General features: G+C 39.0%; 1 protein-coding gene across 4 annotated transcripts in view; it reads right to left on the bottom strand.

Annotated features, from left to right (window-relative positions):
* The window catches only part of ANO4 (anoctamin 4), a 425,083-nt gene that overhangs the window by 74,749 nt on the left and 327,623 nt on the right, over positions 1-22,711 (bottom strand). For all 4 annotated transcript variants that reach the window (XM_054444369.2, XM_063646628.1, XM_063646629.1 and 1 more), the window contains 5 exons: positions 18,597-18,652; positions 15,664-15,785; positions 13,265-13,399; positions 12,101-12,197; positions 7,326-7,386 (listed from right to left, as the gene is read on the bottom strand). In XM_054444369.2, coding sequence (XP_054300344.1) covers positions 7,326-7,386; positions 12,101-12,197; positions 13,265-13,399; positions 15,664-15,785; positions 18,597-18,652 — 471 coding nt within the window. The remainder of the gene's footprint in view (positions 1-7,325; positions 7,387-12,100; positions 12,198-13,264; positions 13,400-15,663; positions 15,786-18,596; positions 18,653-22,711) is intronic.

Raw genomic sequence — 22,711 nt, 5'->3', positions numbered from 1 at the left:
AAATGATAAGCTTTTTAGAAGACAATATAGATGAAAATGTTAGAAACTTTGAGTTTGGCAAAGATTTCATAAATAAAACATAAAAAACGAGGGCAGAAAAAAATTTAAATTAGACTATATAAAAAGAAAAAACTCTTGGTCTTCAAAAGGCACCATTAAAAAATAAAAATGCAAGCAACCCAATAACAAATGGGCAAATGATCTGAGCAAACACTTCACCAAGTAAGATGTGCAGACTGCAAATAAGCTCATGAAAAGATGTTCAACATCGCTACTCATTAGGGAGATGCAAATTAAAACTGCAATGGGATAATACTATATACCCACTAAAATGACTAAAATTATAAAGACTGACAATTCCAAGTGCTTGTGAGAATGTGGAACACCTGGAATTCTCATATCATGCTGATATTGACTACAAAATGATACGGCCACTTTGGGAAACAATTTCTTACAAAGTTAGGCATTCACTTATCACATGATCCAGCAATGCCACTTTTAATTATTCATCCAAAATGAATGGCTGCAAAGGCTTTTATGAAAATGTACAAAAAAAAAACTAGAAGAGCCAATAGTTTCTAGGTTTATTTATAATAGTTAAAAATCATACTGAACACAAATATTCATTAACTGGTAAGTAGATGAACAAATTATGACATACCCAGGCTCTGGAATACTACTCTGTACTAAAAAAAAACCAGCTACTGACACATGCAACAGCATAAATGAATCTCAACAGCATTAACTGAAGTGAAAGTAGCCAGACACAAAATGTTATATATTGAATAATTTAATTTGCATGAAATTCTAGAACAGCTGAAACTACAGTGGTAGAAAGCAGGTTTCAGGTTGCCAAGGGACTGACTGCAGGGGCATGAGGAAACTTTTGAGAGGATAAAAATGTTCTCTTAGGCTGGGCGCGGTGGCTCACGCCTGTAATCCCAGCACTTTGGGAGGCCGAGGTGGGCGGATCACAAGTTCAGGAGATCGAGACCATCCTGGCTAACATGGTGAAACCCCATCTCTACTAAAAATACAAAAAAATTAGCTGGGCATGGTGGCAGGTGCCTGTAATCCCAGCTACTCGAGAGGCTGAGGCAGGAGAATGGCGTGAACCCGGGAGGCAGAGCTTGCAGTGAGCGGAGATCGTGCCACTGCACTCCAGCCTGGGGGACAGAGCGAGACTCCGTCTCAAAAAAAAAAAGTTATCTTATATATCATCATTATGGTGATGCTTCCATGACTATATATATTTGACCTAATTTGTTGAATTGTTCACTTAAAGTTGCTGGATTTTATTGCACATAAATCATATTTAAAGGTGAAAAAAATCTTCCCACAATCCCACCACATAAAGCAAACCACCATTAATATTATGACATCATTTCTTTCTGTTTTCATTTACATTTAATATATTCAAAATCATGTTTTACTTGTATACTTTATACTCTACTTTAAAAAAAATTTAAATACAAGCTTTGTATTATCACATGCTTTGAAAGAGCAATTTATAATAGCTGCTTATAATTTACCAAACTGTTCTTCTATTGTTGGACATTTATGTTGTTCCCAAATTTTGCATATTATAAATAACTAAGGCTAGGAAAACATTTTACACATGTGGTTTTTATTCTGGAAATTGGATCTTTTCTGAAGTCAAGTTCTGCGTAATATTTTGACTGAACACTAGAATGCCTTCTAAGAGGCCTGCCTGCCACCAGTTGGCCTCGACTTTCACCTCTCCCTGCACTGTTGCCAGAGTTATTTCCCAAATACAATTGATGATGTCCCTTCCCGGATTATAACTCCAGTTGGCTTTCTGTTGCTTACAGCGTGAAGCCATGTTCTGTTGTAGCACAAGTGGCCTGTGATAAGTAGCTCTCAGCCTTCAACAGGCGCTCTGCTATGGGTTGAACTGTGTCCCCTCAAAAAAGGTCCCAGTACCTCACAATGTGACCTTATTTAGAAATAGGGTCAGTGCACATGTAATTAGTTAAGACGGGGTCACAACTGGAGTAGGCTGGGCCCTTAATCCAGTATGACCAGTGTCTTGAGAAGAAGATAGCCATGTGAAGACACAGAGACATGGGGCAAATGCCAGGTGAAGACAGAGGCAGAGATAGGAGTGATGCATCTACAAACCAAGGAAGGCAAAGGACCATCAGCCATCACCAGAATCCAGGAGACTGGCATGGAACAGATCCTTCCCTCACAGCCCTCAGAATCCCACTGACATCTTGATTTTGGACTTTGAGCCTCCAGAACTGTTATGCAATAAACTATTGTTTTAAGCTACCCAGTTTGTAGTACTATGTTACAGCAGCCCTAAGAAACTAATACACACTCAACCTCCCTATCACTCTGAACAGCCAATTCTTCCTTTTCAGAGCTTTACAAATACTCTTGTCACCTAAGAATGTTATCTACACCTCCTTCCAACCCCACTACTTTGCCTGGCAAAGCTAAGACTTCTTTCCAATATCTCTTCTTGGGTGAACCTTTTCTGCTTTTCCTTTTGCCTCAGGAAGTTGACTACATAAACCCTCATTGGCCTACTGTAAATTGGACTTGCCCTGTATTATAATTATCTACTCTCCTTTAATATACTGAGATTTTTGAAAGCAGAGATCACATCTAACACATTTTTGTGTATGAGTTAATGAGATCTTAATTGACACACTTCACAGAAGATGCACAACATGGTGGACACACTTTGGAATGACTCTGGAGTGAAACAGACCAGATCTGGTTTAAAGTTCAGGCTCCACATCTTATCAACTACTGGGATCCTGGGCAAGTTGCATAACCTCTCTGAGCCTCAGTATCCTCATCTATAAAATGAGGTTAGTAATTTCTTTCTAATGGGTGATGAGAAATTGATGAGGTATCCTATGTGAATGTGCATACAAACATGGTAGGCCTTCAGTAAATGTGTACCTTTTTCAACATACAATTACCATTTTTTTTGTTGAACATGTAGATAAGACTATAAAATATAAACTTAGCATAAATATCTAGAAACAAAAGGCTGATTCTTGCAAAATTAATTTTTTTAAATGAGACATACTTCATTCACCGATTACTAACAGGATCACACTAAATAATTACCATCTTGTCATTTTGATTAAAGAGCCTTGTAGATCTTGCTTTGTGTGTTTACTGGGGATAACTTAACTTTTGGCAATCCTAGAAGTAAAAAATGAAAAACAAGGGGGAGAGAGAGAGAAAAAACAAACCAGACCAGAAACAGAACAGAGGGAAATAATCTGCTTCCCCGACAGGTCTCTGCCAACATCTAGTTCCCTGATGACTCATTTTTTTTCCCTCGGGATAGGAGTTATTTAGTCCACAATCATTCTGCCCCGTGGACCTTTCTGAACAAAAATGAGCATTGAGGAATGGGCTACACTGTAATTCCAGCCCAGACCCAGGCTCACAGCATACCTCAGGGATCCCCAGGGAGCCCTGCACTCACACAGATGTGACCTGAACAATGGTAGTAGAGTTCTGTCAGGATTCCTAACCCAACGCCAAGGCTCTCCCAGTTGCTACAAGCTGGTTACAGATGGAGCCTTATTATTTTTTTCTGGTGAACACACAAAGCAAAGGCAACAAAATGAACACGTCAAGCCCAGCCCTTCAGAAGTCTTGTAAACCACTTACATCTGTTCTCATCGGCTCCATATCTAGCAATTTCCTGAAAATAGAGTGCATTTGTTTTCTTTAATGCTGTAACTTGTCAATCGTAAGAGATGATCCTGAGACCATTAAACTGAGCTCCATTAGAACTGACACATTTTTATAGAACATCACTGTCACAAAGCAGGATAAATGAGGCTAAGGACAGGCATAGCAGTCCTTTATTTTAAGGTTCAGGTCTCTAAAACAGAAGGAAATGGTAACAAACAATACCTGATTTCTAGCAGTAGAGCAGAGGAGCTCAGACTGCCCAGTTTAACTCTTGGCTTTGCCACTTTCTAGCCACTGCTGCAGTTTCCTTATCTGTCATATGAGGATAAGAACAGTACCTTTTTAAAAGTTTGCTGGAGAGATTAAATGAGATGATACATGGGCAATGCTTAGGACTGCATTTAGTACATAGTAATCCCTCAAAAATGAATGCCATTAATATAACTGTTAATGTTGTTGATTCTTTCAGATTTCTGCAAAAGGCATTATCTCTATCTACAAAGAAACACTTGGGGCAACTCATTCTTTTTCTCAAACTAGCACATTTCTGGGAATAATATGGGATTTAAGCAATAAGTTGTCATCTAAGACAAAGCAATTTAGAGGGCGAATTATTCCAGGCATGTCTTGTCTGGAATGGCCCTAAAATGTTCCTTTGTGCCCAAAGTTTATTATAGAACATCCATCAGAGTCTTACAAAGTATACTCTAAAGCACAAGGGCTGTTAAATCTCCAATCCACCCACTTTCAACCTCAGAAACTTCTCAACTTCATGCTCCAGGCAGCCAGCACCAATCAGCTGAGGTTGGCAAGGGGATAAAACAAAACCTATTTGTCATCCATAACATAAAACACAACTTGCAAAGAGGGCATGCAATCTATTTTATAATGGAGGTAGTGGGGGAGAGTAATAACCTCTGCCTTACGAACAAATGTCATCATACCAAAATTTACTTCTATGTAGTCTCAGGAGGTAAACTGTGAGAAGAAACCATTATTTAATTCAAAGTATATTTGAAATTGGTGAAATATTGAAGTGGGTAAGGAAGTTTTGTGTTTCAATTCTTCCAGGATACCATCAGGATACCACTCTTTATATAGAAGCATTAACTCATTACACAGTAAATTAGCAGCCCCAGGCAGAGCTTCTAAATGACTATGCCAGGAATAATAATAATGCCCCTTTCAACCCTTGTGGCTTCTGAGGCTAGGGTGTTTGGGACAGCCCTATCCATGGCCATGAGCAGGCTCCTCCATGTACAGCAGCATGCTGTGTAAATATTTTCATTTTTATGTGTGCTATGACCTGAAAAGTTTAGGAAATGAATACATTTAGGTTTACAATATACATTTAGTATTTAGGTTTACAGAATACTATATACATTTAGGTTTACAGAATACATTTAGCATTTACAATACTGGTTTAGGAAATGAATACATTTCCAAAGTCCCCTCATTTGTGACCATGGCAAAGCTTAAGCATTATATGGCTTGTCCTAATCATGGTGTATGACACTAATAGATTCTAGGAAAACTAGATACTCATTCTTTATCTGAGAGCTCAGTCCTGTAATCAAAATTCTGTTAGGGTTAGTTTGTTTGCAAGGGACAGAGAAGCATTAAGGGTAGCATGAACAGTGAAAGCTTTTCACAAGGTCCACCAAGGGAGGCAGGAATCCTACAGGAAAAAATACATGGCCTATTCAGAAACAGGACATGGAAGCCTGAAGCTTGAGAGAGGCCTCAGCCACAAGAGTCTGGGTCTTTATCCTGACACTCCACTAATAACATGACTTGGCTATACTCTCTCCTTGCTCCTCTCTGGGGGATTGTCTTGCATTTTCTCCCAGTTGGCTTTTTTGCCCTGTAATTTTTCCACTAGTTCTTTGCTTCTACCTATTTCTAGGTTGGTTCTGATTCTCATAACTTCAGCCTCCTAATTCCTCCTGGTCCCTACTTCTACCCAATGGTCAATTTTAATCTTTCTTTTTCTCCCTCCCTCCTGCCCTCTGTATTTTTCAGTGTCAGTTCCTGCTGCTAACTCCCTATTTCGCTTTACTCTCCTAGTCCACATTCTGGGGAATAAGAATCTGGGTGGCCCTACCAGTCCTTGTCTGGGCAGAACCTCAGGCCTTTTCCCAGGCCACTCACCAACCTGTGGTTTAACTGATCTTGGTTCAAATGCTTACTGGCTGAGAGGGACTGGAGTCATGGGGTTCAAAACATGTCCCTTCAACAGAGCTGTGATGGGTGGGACAATTTTCCTTTGACACTCTCTAGGTACAAAAGACACAACATATCAAGAACAAGCTTCCTCAAGTGAACAAGGTTTTATGTTTCCACTTATCAAAAAAGACCTCTTAAATACATTCACTGTATCATAAATAAATACTTTTGGTAATTTCTTTTTCTTTCTTCTTCTCTTTTTCCTTCTTTCCTTCCATCCATCCATCCATCCATCCATCCACCTATCTATCCATTGACCCACCCATCCATCCAACAGAAACTTACTGATTCCATCTATCTCAAAAACAAAAAAAACAAACCATATGAGACCTCTGATAATCATAATGGTCCTCAAGGACCATAAATATACTAGGCAAGACAAGTTACGTGTGAAAATAATTTAAAGTGCCCTAAGAACAAAATGCCATGGAAATTCAAAGGAGAAAGACATCTTTTGGCTGGAGCAGATGACATTTCAGCTGGGGCCTGAAAGATGGGGAAGATTCCAATATTCATAGCAGACATAATGAACAAGATGAGCCTAAGTCTAAAGTTAGTAGCATTTTGTTAAATCAAAATTCAGATTTTGGCAATTAAAGTTAAGGGAGAAAAGTATAACTGTAAAAAATTCAAACCAGACTAAAAATATATAGCATAAAGTTTGTCTCTCATCGTTGTTTACTTACTCTTCCATGAATCTTCCTTTCCAAAGGTAACTGCCATTAACTGCTTTCCATGAATTTGTGAGATGTTTTTCTATATCATTAAATTGAGGCGTTATAATTATTTGACTATTATATATTAGTTAACCCATTTTACAAAGAGGTAGGTTAAATAACTTGCCAAAAATCACAGAGCCTAGTGTGTAAAGGGAGTTGAGATTTCAATCAAGTCCTGTTACTTCCAAGTATTTGACTGTTTCCATCACACCTTGTGTGATGGGGATATTAGCTTGAAATGATATCAAAAAACTCAGTTCAGTCCTGTGAATAGGCCTTGTTTTTAGGGGTAATTTTGTACAGAGCTAGAAGAAAGCTAAAGATGGGTACTCACACGTTAGCCACTTACAATACAAAGTCCTATATATACTGAGATGGTGTTTCAGTTCTCCCCTGACCTAAACTAAAGTTGTACACAAGCTTTATTTCTGTGTCCAACAGAAAGTAAATTTTACTCTAATAACAGAGTGCTAATGACATTGTTGAAGGTTTAAGAGAAATCAGACATGTCTTTCTTCTACAGTATCGTTTAAAACAAACCCAATAAATTATTTACCAATTTTCTACTAATAGGAAAGCCAATTCCATTTACTCAAGCTTCTTTCTTTCACATGCAAAGTGAAACTTCTAAAGGAATATATCACAGGGCATATGAGGAAAACTCAAGTTTTATGGTTATAGAACACTTACCCCAGACTGCCATGAAAACAGCAAAGAAGACAGTGGCTCCATTGTCAAAAAGGTGGGTTACCTATGAATAATAAGAATCAGTGCTGAGCTAATTTCTCATATATGATATTCCAATTCAAATTTTTTCAAGTTCTGTAAAAATAGCTGTGATTATATGATGAGTTTTACAGGCTTTGTTTGGGGTTGGGGGAATATTCCTTTTGAACCATAAATAAGAAAAGCTTCCTCTAATTGCAAGGTAGTTCATATACAGAGGATACAACTTGTTCTCTTTATGTGGTTATCATCTAGTTGAACATTTATCAGCAGCCCCAATAGTGCTACTAAGAATTCCCTTTTGTGCACAACAAAACTCTTATACACGTACATATGTGTATGGATATAGTTATATTTAGGACCAGGAAGGTATTGTTAGTGCTGCTTTAAAGGTTTTCAACTTCCCAAGCACTGTTTTTAATGCCTCATTTATTCACTTTGAAAACATGGCTATTTTGTTTATGCAGTTTTGAGCAAACATTTTCTGGGCTGCCCTCTGGATTTCAGCCTTATAAAAAAGAGCAGAACCATTAACTAAATCCAACTCTACCCTTATTAAAACCTTGGGTAATCACTATATTTACCTACTGCACATAACACAAAGACAGCTAGCAATACTTTATTGCTAGAATAATATATTCTATTGCAAACACCACAGAAGAAAGCAAAAATATCAATTTTTACTGCAAAACTGCCAAGCTCATTCCTGCCTCCAGTATAAATAATACCAATGTCCGTGACAAATTGAAATGATGACTGATAGGTTCATAAAGAATCACCTTTTTTGGGGGTACTTTATAGCTACCTATAAAGTATACTTTATTGTCCCTTCGAAAATGCACCAAATATAAACAGGATTTTCATGTTATATCAGAATGTGAAGTATTTCAGATTATTCCAGAAGTTTCTCTTTCTTTGAATAGAGGAGAGATGGGCAGCACTCAAATACCTACTGTGAGACAAATGTCTGAAGCTTATCTATTTCATATGCCAGAGGGAATGTTAAGCTGTATATTGGGCACTCAGTATCAAACCAAGCTTGAAGGTTCTAGTGGTATTTGACTGGACTGTGCTCTCCATCAGTTTGTTGTTGTTTGTTTGTTTGTTTGTTTTTGAGATGGATTCTGACTCTGTTACCCTGGCTGGAGTGCAATGGCGCAATCTCAGCTCACTGCAACCTCCACCTCCTGGGTTCAAGTGATTTTCCTGTCTCAGCCTCCCAAGTAGCTGCGATTACAGGTACCCGCCATCATGCCCAGCTAATTTTTATATTTTTGTAGAGACGGGGTTTCACCATGTTGGCCAGGCTGGTCTCAAACTCCTGACCTCAGGTGATCCGCCTGCCTCGGCCTCCCAAAGTGCTGGGATTACAAGCGTGAACCACCGCGCCCAGCCTCTATCAGAGTATTTACTGAGAGTTGCTAGAAAGTGTGGCTTGCACCATCAGTGTCCATTCCAGAATGGACTGCAGTTATCATTGTTTTTGGCTACCCAGATCATCTGTCTTCCATTCTCCTTTCTCCAGGTAACTCCTGCTGGTCCCAAGGGACACATGGCTCAAAACAGAACCAATCAGAGTACTGCCCTGGGGCTGATACACAAACATTTGGAAACAGACAGCTTTCTGCTGCAGTTATCAATTTGACAATATATAAATGAGGAGGGGTAAGGTTATAGGGGCTTCCGGTTCCTAATGAGATGGTCAGTTAGCTTAAGCTGATGGCACCTTCTGCCAAAATCAGTCCTGGAGAAGCAAGGTAGTAGATTCCAGGAACTAACAAAACACAAAAACAAAAAACAAAGACCCTGAGAAACCTCAGGGGAGATGGGAGGTTATCTTGAACTGGTATGTGTGTGATGGTGGTGGTGTGTGGGGAGAGGTAGGTTGTAGATACCAGGTAGAGTGAGAGCACAGGTTAGAGAAATACATAAGCTCTACTCTAGCCTCTCTCCCTCAAATGGCCACTGGACAATTAGTTTCCCCTCCCTCAGAAATCAGCTAAGCAGGCCTCACCACAGGTGCTGGTGTTCCTGGAGCAATATCAGGGAATGCTCAAAGTCCTGCTCTGTTAGACATGGGTGAAAAGCAGGTGCTACCTGGATAGCTGCCCCGGGGCATTCACTCTATGGAGTCCACCTCCTCTTAAACCCCAGCATTGGCAGATTGGCAGATTACAATCAAGGGAAAGTGCCCAATTCTGCTTTGTTCTAAGCAGGTTTAAAAACAAAAATGACCAGAAAAGTCATCTGATAGAGTGGTAGCACACAGTCGTGCCTGGGACACGCTGTCCTCTCTGTAACTCACCAGGACTGACAAACTTGGCCTTGGCCTCTGACCCTTACTCAAAGTGGCTGATGCCTCCAGAGGACAAGTACCCACAGGCCAAAATAATGAAATATATGGGGAAGACAACAACCCCTCCCCTCCAAAGAAGATTCCCATAGACATAGTATAGCAGCAGACCAGGAGTTTAAAATAAGCACAAAAATCCACTTAAGGAGACAAGGGAAGGAAGACGTAAGCCTGGAGCCAAGGCAGCTGGTAGCCGTCTTTTCTGCTGTACAGAGAACTAGTCTACAGAATGATCATGTGGGCAGGGACAGCAGGGTCCCTGGAGGACCAGTTCCAGGCTGTGAGGCCCTCGTGATGCCACAGTGTGAGCCACCCCAGTATCTGTTCTGGCAAAATGTACCATTACATCACTTTCTGCCTAAGCCAGTTGGAGTTGGGTTTCTGATTCTTGCAAACACAAGAGTCAAGGATACAGCATCCCTATCAGCAGAACAGCCACTGATTGGACTAGATCCTAGCTCCAATCTGATCTAATATTTCTGTGTATCCACAGTCCCATGAAATCACTCTGACATCTCTAATAAATATTTCTAAAGGAAACCCTGTATAACTCCAATTCTGTCATTCTAAGGCTTTTTATCTTTCATTTTACTAAGTTTCTAGGCAAGGCCAAATGTTAAATTCAGAATCTAAACATCCTGTGGCTCAGTAGGGCACAGTGGTAAAGAAGGCATGTTTTGCAGTGCAATAAACCAAGGCCCAGCTACTTATTGCTGCATGACCAGGCATGAGTAATTTTTACCTCTTTGAGTCTCTGAATAAAATGGACATAATAACACTTATCTTGAAGTTGCTGTGAGAATTAGAAATAATCAATGTAGATTGTCTAGCTATTATTATAGCTGTAACTATTGTAATTATTATTGTTCTAGGTCTTAAGTTAGGGAGAATAACTCCCAAAATAAGCCCCTATAAAATCTGAGCACTCATAAACTATTCATGATGATTCTTTAAAAGAATTATTAAGGATCTCCTAAAAAGAGAATTTTACTCAAGTATATCTTTCCACATTAAAAAAAAACTAGGCTTCTGCTTTTGGGGTTTCCCCAGAAGCAGAATTTTAAAACCTCAGTCATTCAGGCTTATATCTGACCTTTAAACAAAATTATATTACTGACAAAGCTCTTGATGCTCACCAAATCTCTATGTCCTAAAGTCACTCTGTTAAATTTATCCTCATCCACTCAGGTCTATCTGAGTGTTTCCTAAAGATAGGGCTCAGAGCATTTTGTGCTTTTTTTGTCCCTTGCAACATAAGAGCTCAAATCTTTCTAAAACCACAGCTCACTGCTGCAGTCTGGGCTCCTCCCACACAGACCGGCCACCTGCAGTACTAAAGACATTATAGATAGGCGGGATCCTGGGTTGCCTATCAAATGTTCTCTCATTTAAAATGAACAAAACTCTGCAATGCCAAGAGAGTAATTAGATAGATCCAGGCTTCAGTGATTACCAAAGCTGGATAAAATCTGCCAATGCCATTTATATCTGAATCTGGGCAAGCCAAAAGGCAGTAGCTCTTGGAAAAGTCTTCACAAACCCAAACTTCAGCTATTGTTTTGTGTTAGGGACACCACCACCTAAGTATCAAAAAACTCTAGGAATGTGAGGAATATGTTTAAGAAATAATGTAAGGCATATCACGAGAAAGAGATATGCAATCACACATAATAGAAATAGTGGTGCCACGTATTTTTTTTTCTCAAAGCACTTTCACATATATTCTCTTCTTTAGTCCTCATGTCATGCCAATAGGGTAGGACAGAGAGGACACATATTTCCTGTATTTTAGAGACAAGAAAGCTCAGAAGACTGAGCTTCTTTCTATGAAAGAAGAGTTTCTTAGAAAGGGGGCACATTTCAGGGCTAAAGAGGTTAAGTGTCTGAGTTAGCCTTAAATGGAGGTCATTTTGACAATAATGATGATGAAGAGGAGGCAAATGATGATAGCTGTCATTTACTGAGGTCTATTTACCAAGCACTATGCTCAGTACACACCTTAGCTCCGTGTGAAACAAGCAACATGGTCTCCATTTTGCAGATGAGAAAACTGAGACTCAAAGAAGTTAAATATCTTATTCCCAGATAGAGCAATGGTAAACAGCAGAGTCAAAATTTGGACCTAACTTTCTCTGACTCCAGCACCGTGCTCCTCACACTGTGCCATGCTGCAGCTCCATGGATGATGTCTAGAGCCATGCCTTCCAAATACATGGACAATTAACAAAGATATCTGAATTAGAATACTGAATGATGGAGATAAGTCTATCCTACAACATTCACTTGAAAATCAAAGACTGGAAATGACAGAATAGAGTTACCCACCATCCCTCAGGAAGCTGTATGTTAAATTCAATTCATCTAAAGTGCTACAGTTTGAAATTACCTTGGCATATACACAGCTGTCTGACAGCCTCATGAATGGACAGTATTTATCACACACAGGACACATGATGATATCTGTAGCTTGGCAGACTTCTTTACTGGAAAAGAGAACAGAAAGGACTGCTTTTTGATGACATGGAACATTTTTTTCTAACTTCACCAGAATGTTCAACTAGTAAATAAGATCCAGTAGGTTAAATGCTTGCCCTTAGAAGCATCTTAGTTTTATCTGTTATTAATGTAAACAAGTTCTTGCACATTTAAATAATTTGGTAAACCTACTTATGAGGCTGTTCCTTACCTTTATGTATTAATAAGTTAAACTCAGGAAAATACAGGAAGCCAAACATTGATTGTTATATCCCAAATTATAGAAATGTCCTTCACTTTTCAAAGGTCTGAAGCAATTTCTTACTGAATTAAGGGAGTAAGAAGATATATAAAGATACTTATCTTGATCTCTATGTGTATAAGTTAAAACTAATATGGAAAACAAAACATAAATGACTAGAGATTCTAGCCCTATCCTGGGGGAAAACTATATTTAACTAACACATTAACAATTTCACCAGAAAGTAAAATGTTTTCATAGGTGGAAGACTTAATCACTCACTTTTATTTTTGCAATCACATTTAAAAGGCACATTTACAATTTAAGATCATTGTCCAGCCTTGCAACAAGATCTCTGTGAGTACCTTGACCTATACTCTGGTGAGACAACCAAGATAATGATCATCGACACTGAACCACTCCCAAGATACTAGCAAGCTGGTGAGATGTCTTTCTGGCTCAAGTTGTAAAAACACAGAATTCATAAGAGAGAATTGTTAGTTCACTATTTTGCAGTATCAGCTGAGAAAAAAAAGTGAAAAACTAAAAAAAGAGAGCACTATAGCCAGTGAATGAAAGTGGCTTGCTCTGCGGATATATAGTGGCTTGTATGTCTGAAAAGGTAACTTTTACTTGCATGGTATCTGAAGACCATGGCAGCAAGGACAATGGATGGAGAGGTCCTAGTGAACTGAAACTTTGAGTTTTTCCATGAGAGGGTAGGAAGTTTGAGTGAAAAGCTAAATGTCTCCACAATCTGTGAATACCCCCAAAGTGCAAACAGCCACCTCTAAGTACTAAACAAAGGCAAACTCATCCAAGAGCTCCCCGTACCTGACTTGGCTGTGATCCAGAGTGGTGACACCATACAAAAAGACAAACAATCCAATGAAGGCAGCTGGGAAGAGCATGCCGGTGTACCAGCCCAACCAGGCAAAATATAACCCAATCTTCTCTCCAAAGTACCGCCTGTTAAAGACACAACGGCCTTGCAAATTACAGTGCAGTGTGTAAAGTTAAGCATTATGAAACTTCGTATAGTCATTTTACTTTGTAGTGGCCTTACGAGGTAAACTGCAAGCAAGGTAAGACAAGATAATAGAACATCCAATCAAATCCAGGATCTGGGCTTACATTTCTTCTACTGCTACTCTATATCAGAACTAGAATTAGCCCTTCCATAAAATAACATGGTTGTATACAAGCTTATTCTGAGAAGACAGAATGGACTGGAAGGGGCCAGAGTGGGCAAGGGGAGACCAACTAGGCACACAACTGTCATAGTCCAGGTAACGAGTGAAGGCAGTGGAGACGCTGAGTTGGGGCCCGACTCGAGAGATATGGTTGAAGTAAAACCTATAGGATGGGAACTGTTTAAGAGATGACATTCCCTAAATGCTCCACAACTTTCATTCTACTCAAGGCTTGGTTGTGCTTTTCATCCCCCTTTATTTGCCCAACATAAATGCCACTGTTCTTCAGGGCTCAGCTCTCCAGAGACTTCCACAGGGGTGCTGCCACATCCGTTCTTTCCATTTTTCTGAATTACCGCAAAACTTATGGCCTCTGTCACACATTTTACCTAATTATGCATGGACTTGTATTTTCTTTTCTCGATGTTTCAAGTATGCAGGGCCTGTGTTGCTAAGGAAAACTGAGTTTTTCAGAGCCAGAGACCATTTGGCGTCTGTTTGGCTTTGCCAGTAGTACTTAGCACAGTACTAGAAACACAATAGACAGTTAATTAATATGCATTGACTAACCAAAACTGCAAAATCTTAATCAAAACACTGTCATGAATGGGAAATGTGTTGCCTACAGCAATTATCTGTAATTTCTAATCAATGTAATCCTGTAACATGGCACTGAGGCTGGGAAGAGAATTTACTTTTGGTTTTCCCCCCACTGTTTATCATACATTGAGTCTGACCAAAGGAAAATGATCTTATCTCAGAAAATATTTTCCATTCACTCAGATTATCTGGATTATTTGTTACCAACACAAGGAATGGATCACAATTCATCAATGCCCTTGGAACACTTGGTGATAAGGGCTCAAATATAAGTGCATTGTCTTTTGTTTGTCCTCCCCTCTGGGCTCATTTTATTTTATGGCCCTGGTATTTAAGTGAAACAACACATCTAGCTAGTCTAGGAAATGAGACATGACTTTCTCTTTAATAAGGAATCCAGGAAGTGTGGGTTGTTGTTACCCAATCTTAATAATCAGCCTCTAAATAAATAATGAGATGTCAGAGAGTAATGCTGCCAAGGCAGGAGGTTGGGCAGATACAGATGGTTAAAAAAAAAAACAAACAAACATATATTTACACACATATACACCATGGAATACTATGCAGCCATAAAAAAGGATGAGTTCATGTCCTTTGCAGGGACATGGATGAAGCTGGAAACCATCATTCTCGGCAAACTATCATAAGATCAGAAAACCAAACACCACATGTTCCCACTCATAAGTGGGAGTTGAACAATGAGAACACATGGACACAGGGAGGGGAACATCACACACCAGGGCCTATGGGGGGTGGGGGGCTAGGGGAGGGATAACATTAGGAGAAATACCTAAAGTAGGTGACGGGTTGATGGGTGCAGCAAACCACCATGGCACATGTATACCTACGTAACAAACCTGCATGTTCTGCACATGCAACCCAGAACTTAAAGTATAATAACAATAAAAAAACATACATTTCCACTTCACAGTTATCATAGGTTAAAAGCTGATATACTTTTTTATTTACAGATTAAAACAATCTTTAAAGGTTATCAGTTTTAAATGAAAACTAAGCCTGAAATGTATTGGAATGACAGTACTCCATATGCCCTATTTGCTAACAGTAATAAATATTTTACTTTGTCAGTAATATATGTAAGCAGTGTTACCTTTGTACAAAATGGTTTGTCAGTAAGACTCACATGGGTGACTCGCTTCTTATGAAGTCTTGTGACAGGCCTGGCTGATCTCACATGCCTGTTCTTGGGCCCCTCTCTAAGACTCTTTTTGGGGGAAATTCCACCCTCATCAGAGGGATGGTAGGTTTACCAAGAACAGCTGATGTCCTCAGATGAGTTTCCCCCTTGTGAAGAAGCCAGATATGAGTGAGAGCTGTACACTTCAGGCTCTTTTTGCTTCTTCGAGAGCTTGTTCCAGCTGACAGTCTGCCCTAATCATTCTGTGCAAGCTTTATATTTGCAGCTGATTAAAAACTCACCTTACAAGATCCAAAGGTTGGTATTTATACCACACACCCCAGGAGGCCCAGCACTCATAGAGTAGATGTCGGTGGTTTTCTGCTCCATGGGTTCGAATGGAGTTTTTACTTCTATAACTTCCCTGGGATAAAAACACCACTGCCAGTGAGGTAGTACTCACAAAAGTCACAAGGAAATGCTGATGGTAACATAAGTGTCTTACAGCAGGTGTTGTGATAGGAGTGGTATGAGAAAGAAATGAATCCTCTCTATCAAAGGGCAGGCAGTTTGATGAGTTATTCTGAACATTGTCTTGCTACTGCTGATATCTAGTAAAATGCACGTGCTTGCTATAATCAGGAAGGTTTGAACTGAGTTCAAATTCAATTCTGCTACTTTTCAGCTAGAAGATCCTGGATAAGTTCCCTAAATGCTCTGAGCTTTGGTTTCCTAATCCATAGTGGAACTAATATTTGTCCCATTTGGTTTCTTTTGCGGTTTGAATGAATAAAGTCTCTGGCCCAGGGGCCATGCCCAAGACTTATTAGTTCTCTTCCCTACTTCTTTTTTTTTTTTTTTTTTTTTTTTTTTTTTTTGACTGGGTTTCACTCTGTTGCAAAGGCTGGAGTGCAGTGGCGCAATCTCAGCTCACTGCAACCTCCGGCTCCCAGGCTCAAGCGATCCTCCCACCTCAGCCTCCCGAGTAGCTGGGACTATAGGCATGTGCCACCATGCATGGCTAACTTTTGTATTTTTTGTAGGGATGGGGTTTTGCCATATTGCCCAGGCTAGTCTCGAATTCCTAGACTCAAGCAATCTGCCCCCCTCAGCCTCTCAAAGTGCTGGGATTACAGGTGTGAGCCACTGTGCCTGGCCTCTCTTCCCACTTCTTTCAAGACAGGATAGTTGGTAAACAGCCATAGTTGTAACCTTGTCACAATGTTATCGACAAGAAAATTCTAGAATGTAAAAGTTGGAAGTCACTTCAGAATTCTTGTAATTCAAATTTAATTCAACCTCCTCATTGAAGAAGTGAGGAGACAAAGGAGGTGCATGTTTTTCTGAGGTTAGTTTGTGGCAATGATAGTTTCACAAAGAGAAAAGCTACTTTCTGGAGGCAAGCTAATTATTCACATTAAGCAGAGAAGCCCTTTCTTATTTATTTATCTATTTTTGTTAGAGACAATGTCTCACTATGTTGCCCAGGCTGGTCTCGAACTCCTGGACTCAAGCAATACTTCCACCTTGGCCTCCCAAAGTGCTGGGGTTACAGGCCTGAGCCACCACGCCTGATAAGAAGTCCTTTCTTAACGGAAAGAACACAGGGCTGGGAGAAAGAAACTCAGGTGAGTCTCAGATCAACCACCAACTCACTGTGTGACTTAAGGAGGTTTCACCTTTCTCTAAACCTCTATCTAAATCTTTAACGTGAAACAAGGGCAGCAATATCTGACCTTCTGCCTTTTTGCCTCTGAGGTTAAATAATATAATCAAGTTAAACTGAGAGTAAAAAGTCAGAAAAGCAATGATGCAATGATTGCTGCTGCTATTACCAATTTGGAACTTCTCATAGAATACAGGGCTTTACTGAAATAAGAAAGTCATTGTGAAAGGCATGAGTCACTCTGTGGGGCTTTGTAGCTGCATCTCCTCAGACACCCCCATGCCCACCCACCCACTCCCCTGCATAGATGCTTCTGCCACTTACCATCTCTCAGACACTGCCCGTACCATGAGCTGGGGCTGGGAGCAGGGAGGATGCCGTTCTCACAAAACCCTTTTCTGGGCAATGCCAACTAATAATGACACGATGAAGCCACATGATGTTTTGGGGAACAGTATGTCTTTAGAGTTCAGAAACACCTGTGTATGGCTCTAGCAAACCTTTGTGTCAAAATGTTTGCTTCTGTCATAGTAAATGGAGCATTCCAAACATGTTTCCTGGCAGTCTAAACAGGGTTTCAGATGGCGGCTTCTGGCTTTCTTAATAAATAAGGTTCTGAAAATTCTACCTCATCTTTTGTATCCTCTTAGTGTTTAAAATTAAGAGAAGTACCACTGTAAGCCAAAAAAAAAATGTATGTTTTGGAAAGACTTGCCATTTACGGAGAGTTGGAACTGTCTTCCAAAGTCTACTGACAAATTATTACCATTGTTTCCAACAGAAGGCTGTACTGAACATCAGCTAACAGTTGCTGCACATTGGCTACTTTGTGAGGTCCCAGAGGACAGAGGCTATGACATTTATCTTTGTATTCTCTGTGTCATAGAGTGAACACAGTAGGGGTGCAACACCATGAAAATGACAATAATCTCTGAACAATCATGAGGGATTATGTTCCTAAAAACCCAGGTGTACGGGAATTCTGGATTAAATAATTCAAGATCTGTTGTGGAAAGTAGAGCTGGGGTAATCAGCTACACTTGCAAAAGTAATTTATACGATGGAGACTATGTAGGAAATAGAGTCACAGCATTTATACAACTTAGGTAAGCAATGATGAGTACAACATTATTAATTTTTATTTGTCACCCTTTGTTACCAGAGACTTTTCAAGATGGCTTCCTCCCACTCTTTTAAGGAATAGCTATACATTTATTTGTTGCAAAGACTATATATTTCAAGAACATTCTTCTTGTGGATTTGGTGCCTCACGCAAATTTTCAATGCCTTTTTAATTTTACGACTTAAAGTCTCTAAGCCATTCCTATGAATTCATGCTGAGTGACTCTTGATTTAAGTATTCTCGCAATTACATAAAAAGATATATAGAAATAAATCTATGCTGAGGAAGAGATGTAACAGTTGAAGTAGACCCTCCCTAATTACCCATTGAACAAATTAAATTCATTCTGAACAAATGTCAACAAATTCATTTATTCAGTATCTCTAGAAGCTGATTTTAGTAACAAACAATTGAAAGAAAGATAAAGATTAAAGACAGCACAATACCTCATGCAGGGGAAATGCAGCTTCATAGGAGCCATTGGTAAGCAAACGATTCAGACCTAAAACAGCAAATAAGCCCATTTGAATTAATACAGAGTTTGAATACTCACAATGTTCAAAACAAATGTAAGCGTGGTGCTTTTTGGAGGAAACAATCTAGGCTATCAACCCTCTTAGGGGCACCAAGAGTTAGAAAAAAAGTTCTGCTGCCGTGAAATTGGGATTGAAGGCTGGGAAATTCACTAAAAAAATTAAAATATTTAACCGTCAAATAAAGATTGAATATATTCAAAGTGTATAATGTGATGACTTGATATGCATATACACTATGTAATGATTACCACAATCACATTAATTAACACATCTATCTTCACCCATGCTGTACATTAGATCCCCAGAACTCATTCATTTTATAAGTGAAACTTTATACCCTTTGATCAACACCTCCCCATGTTCCCCATCCCCAGGGCCTGGCAACCACTATTCTACTCTCTGTTTCTAAGAGTTTGGCTTTTTAAGATTCTACATATAAGTGAGATCATGCAGTATTTGTCTTTCTGTGTCTGGTTTATTTCATCTAGCATGATGCCTTCGAAGTTCATCCATGTTGCAAATGGCAGGATTTTCTTCTTTTTTATGGTTGAACAATATTCCATTGTATATATGTACCACAATTCCTTTATCCATTCTTCCATCAGGGGACAGTTGGGTTGTTTTCATATCTTGGCTATTGTAAATAATGCTGCAATGAACATGGACGTGCAGATATCTCTTCAAGATACTGATTTCAATTCCTTGGGATATGTACCCAAAAGTAGGATTGCTATATCATATGGTAGTTCATTTTTTATTTTTTAAAGAACCTCTATATTGTTTTTCATAACAGCTGAACCAATTTACATTCCTACTAACAGCACACAAGTGTTCCCTTTTCTCCACCCACTTGCCAACACTTAGCACTTTTTGATAAAAGCCATTCTAACGGGTGTGAGATTATACCTCCTGTGGTTTTGATTTGCATATCTCTGTTGATTAGTGATATTGAGCACCTTTTCATATACCTGTTGGCCATTTGTGTGTTTTATATGGAAAAATGTCTATTCAGGTTCTCTGCCCATTTTAACTTTTAAAATTTTTTTCTTTCCAACTTTTATTTTAGGTTCAGGGAGTATACATGCAGGTTTGTTACATGGGTAAATTGTGTGTTGGGGGATTTGGTGTAATTATTATGTCACCCAGGTAATAAGCATAGTACTGACAGGTAGTTTTCCAATCCTCATCCTCCTCTCACCCTCCACCCTCAAGTAGGCCCCAGTGTCTACTGTTCCCTTCTTTGTCCATGTGTACTCAATGTTTAACTCCCACTTATAAGTGAGAACATGTGATGTTTGGTTTTTCTATTACTGCATTAATTCACTTAGGATAATGGCCTTCAGCTCCCTGGAATTACAACAGGAGCTCTTCTATTTTCATTCAGAAGCTTCATTATGGACAAACCTAATGCCTCTGCATTGGACTAGTGGTATGACTTTGGAAAAGTTCTCTTGTCCTCAGGACTCAATTTCCTCATCCATAAAATGGGAAGGGAGAGGTAATGGATATGCAGATCTTTTTAAGAACAGCTTTATTGAGGTATAACAATCATACAATAGACAGCATAAGTTGTTTAATTAGATGTTTCGACATAGGTATATACTCATGAGACTATCAGTACAACTAAGATACTGAACATATCCATTGCCTCCAAAGTGTTATCATGCCACGCTCTAATCTGCCACCCTTCCCCGTACTATCTCCAGGACAAACACTGATCTGCTTTCTGTTGCTATCAATTAGTTTGAAATTTCCAGAGTTTTATATAAATGGAATCATATAACATTTACTCTTTTTCATCACTCAACATAATTTGACATTCATTCATGTTGTTGCAAATTCCTTTCACTCAATATAATTTGAGATTCGTTCATGTTGTTGCAAATATCAGTAGCTCATTTCTTTTTATTGCTGAGTAGTATTCCATCACATGTAATAATTTGTTTATCTATTCTCCTGATGATAGACATTTGGGTCCTTTATAGTTTGGGGGCTATTACAAATTAAGCTGTTATGAACATCCATATACAAAACTTTGCATGAATATATGCCTTAACTTTTTAAATAAATACCTAGAAGTGATTCCACTAGATCATATAGTAGGTGAACGTTTAACTTTTTGAAAAACTGCCACGCTGTTTTCTTAAGTGGTTGTACAATTTTACATTTCCATCAGCAGCATATGAGGGTTCAAGGTCCTCCACATGGTATGGTCAGTCTTTTAAATTTTAGCCACTCTCATGGGTGTGTCGTGATATCTCACTGTATTTAATTCTCATTTTTTAATGAATAATATTTAAAATCATCTTGTGTGCTATTTGCCATCTGTATATCTTCCTCTTGTGAAATGTCTGTTCAAATCTTATGCTCAATAAGATTTTTGAATTCACTGAGTTTTCAGTGTTCTTTATGTATGCTAGAGGCAAGATGTAGATAGATGTCCTTTACTAGCCATATTTTTTGAAAACTTTTTTCTCCTGTGTGGCTTCTCTTTTCATTCTTTTATTTTATTTATGTATTTAAGTTTTGGATACATGTGCAGATATGCAGGTTTGTTACATAGGTATACGTGTGCCATGGTGGTTTGCTGCTCCTATTGACCTGTCCTCTAACTTCCATCCCCTTGCCCCCCTGCCCACTCCCCAACAGGCCTATTGTGTGTTGTTCCCATTCCTGTGTCCATAGGTTCTCATGGTTCAATTTCTGCTTATGAGTGAGGGCATGCAGTGTTTGGTTTTCTGCTCCTTAGTTTGCTGAGGATGATGGCATCCAGCTTCATACATGTCCCAAATAGGACATAATCTCATTCCTTTTTATGGGTGCATAATATTTCATAGTGCATATGTACCACATTTTCTTTACCCAGTCTATCATTGATGGGCATTTGAGTTGGTTCCATGACTTTGCTATTGTGAATAGAGATGCAATAAACATAGTGTATATGTACCACATTTTCTTTATCCAGTCTATCATTGATGGGTATTTGAGTAGGTTCCACGCCTTTGCTATTGTGAATAGTGCTGCAGTAAACATATGTGTGCATGTGTCTTTATAGTAGAATGATTTATATTCCTTTAGGTATATACCCAGTAATGGGATTGCTGGGTCAAATGGTATTTCTGGTTCTAGATACTTAAGGAATCCCCACACTGTCTTCCACAATGGCTGAAGTAATTTACACTCCCAAGAACAGTGTAAAAGTGTTCCTATTTCTCCACAGCCTTGCCAGCATCTACTGTTTCTTGACTTTTTAATAATCGCCACTCTGACTGGCATTAGATGGTATCTCATTATGGTTTTGATTTGCATTTCTCTAATAATCAGTGATGTTGAGCTTTTTTCATATGTTTCTTGGCCACATGTATGTCTTCTTTTGAGAAGTCTCTGTTTATATCCTTTACCCACTTTTTAATGGGTTGTTTTTTTTCTTGCAAATTTGTTTAAGTTGCTTGTAAATTCTGGATATTCAGTTTTTGTCAGATGGCTAGATTGCAAAAATTTCTCCCACTCTGTAGATTGCCTGTTCACTCTGATGATAGTTTCTTTTGCTGTGCAGAAGCTTTTTAGTTTAATTAGATTCCATTTGTCAATTTTGGCTTTTCTTGCAATTGCTTTTGGCATTTTCGTCATGAAGACTTCCCATGCCTATGTCCTGAATGGTATTGCCTAGGTTTTCTTCTAGGGTTTTTATGGTTTGGGGTTTTACATTTAAGTCTTTAATCCATCTTGAGTTAATTTTTGTATAAGACGTAAGCAAGTGGTCCAGTTTCAATTTTCTGCATATGGCTAGCCCGTTTTCCCAGCACCATTTATTGAATAGGAGATCCTTTCCCCATTGCTTGTTTTTGTCAGGTTTGTTGAAGATCAGATGTGGTGTTATTTGTGAGGTCTCTGTTCTGTTCCATTGGTCATGTGTCTGTTTTGGTACCATTATCATGCTGTTGTGGTTACTGTAGCCTTGTAGTATAGTTTGAAGTCAGGTAGCGTGATGCCTCCAGCTTTGTTCTTTTCGGTTATGATTGTCT

Source organism: Pongo pygmaeus, chromosome 10 (assembly GCF_028885625.2).
Source record: "Pongo pygmaeus isolate AG05252 chromosome 10, NHGRI_mPonPyg2-v2.0_pri, whole genome shotgun sequence".
NCBI lineage: Eukaryota > Metazoa > Chordata > Mammalia > Primates > Hominidae > Pongo > Pongo pygmaeus.
This window is presented reverse-complemented; position numbering and strand designations above follow the sequence as displayed.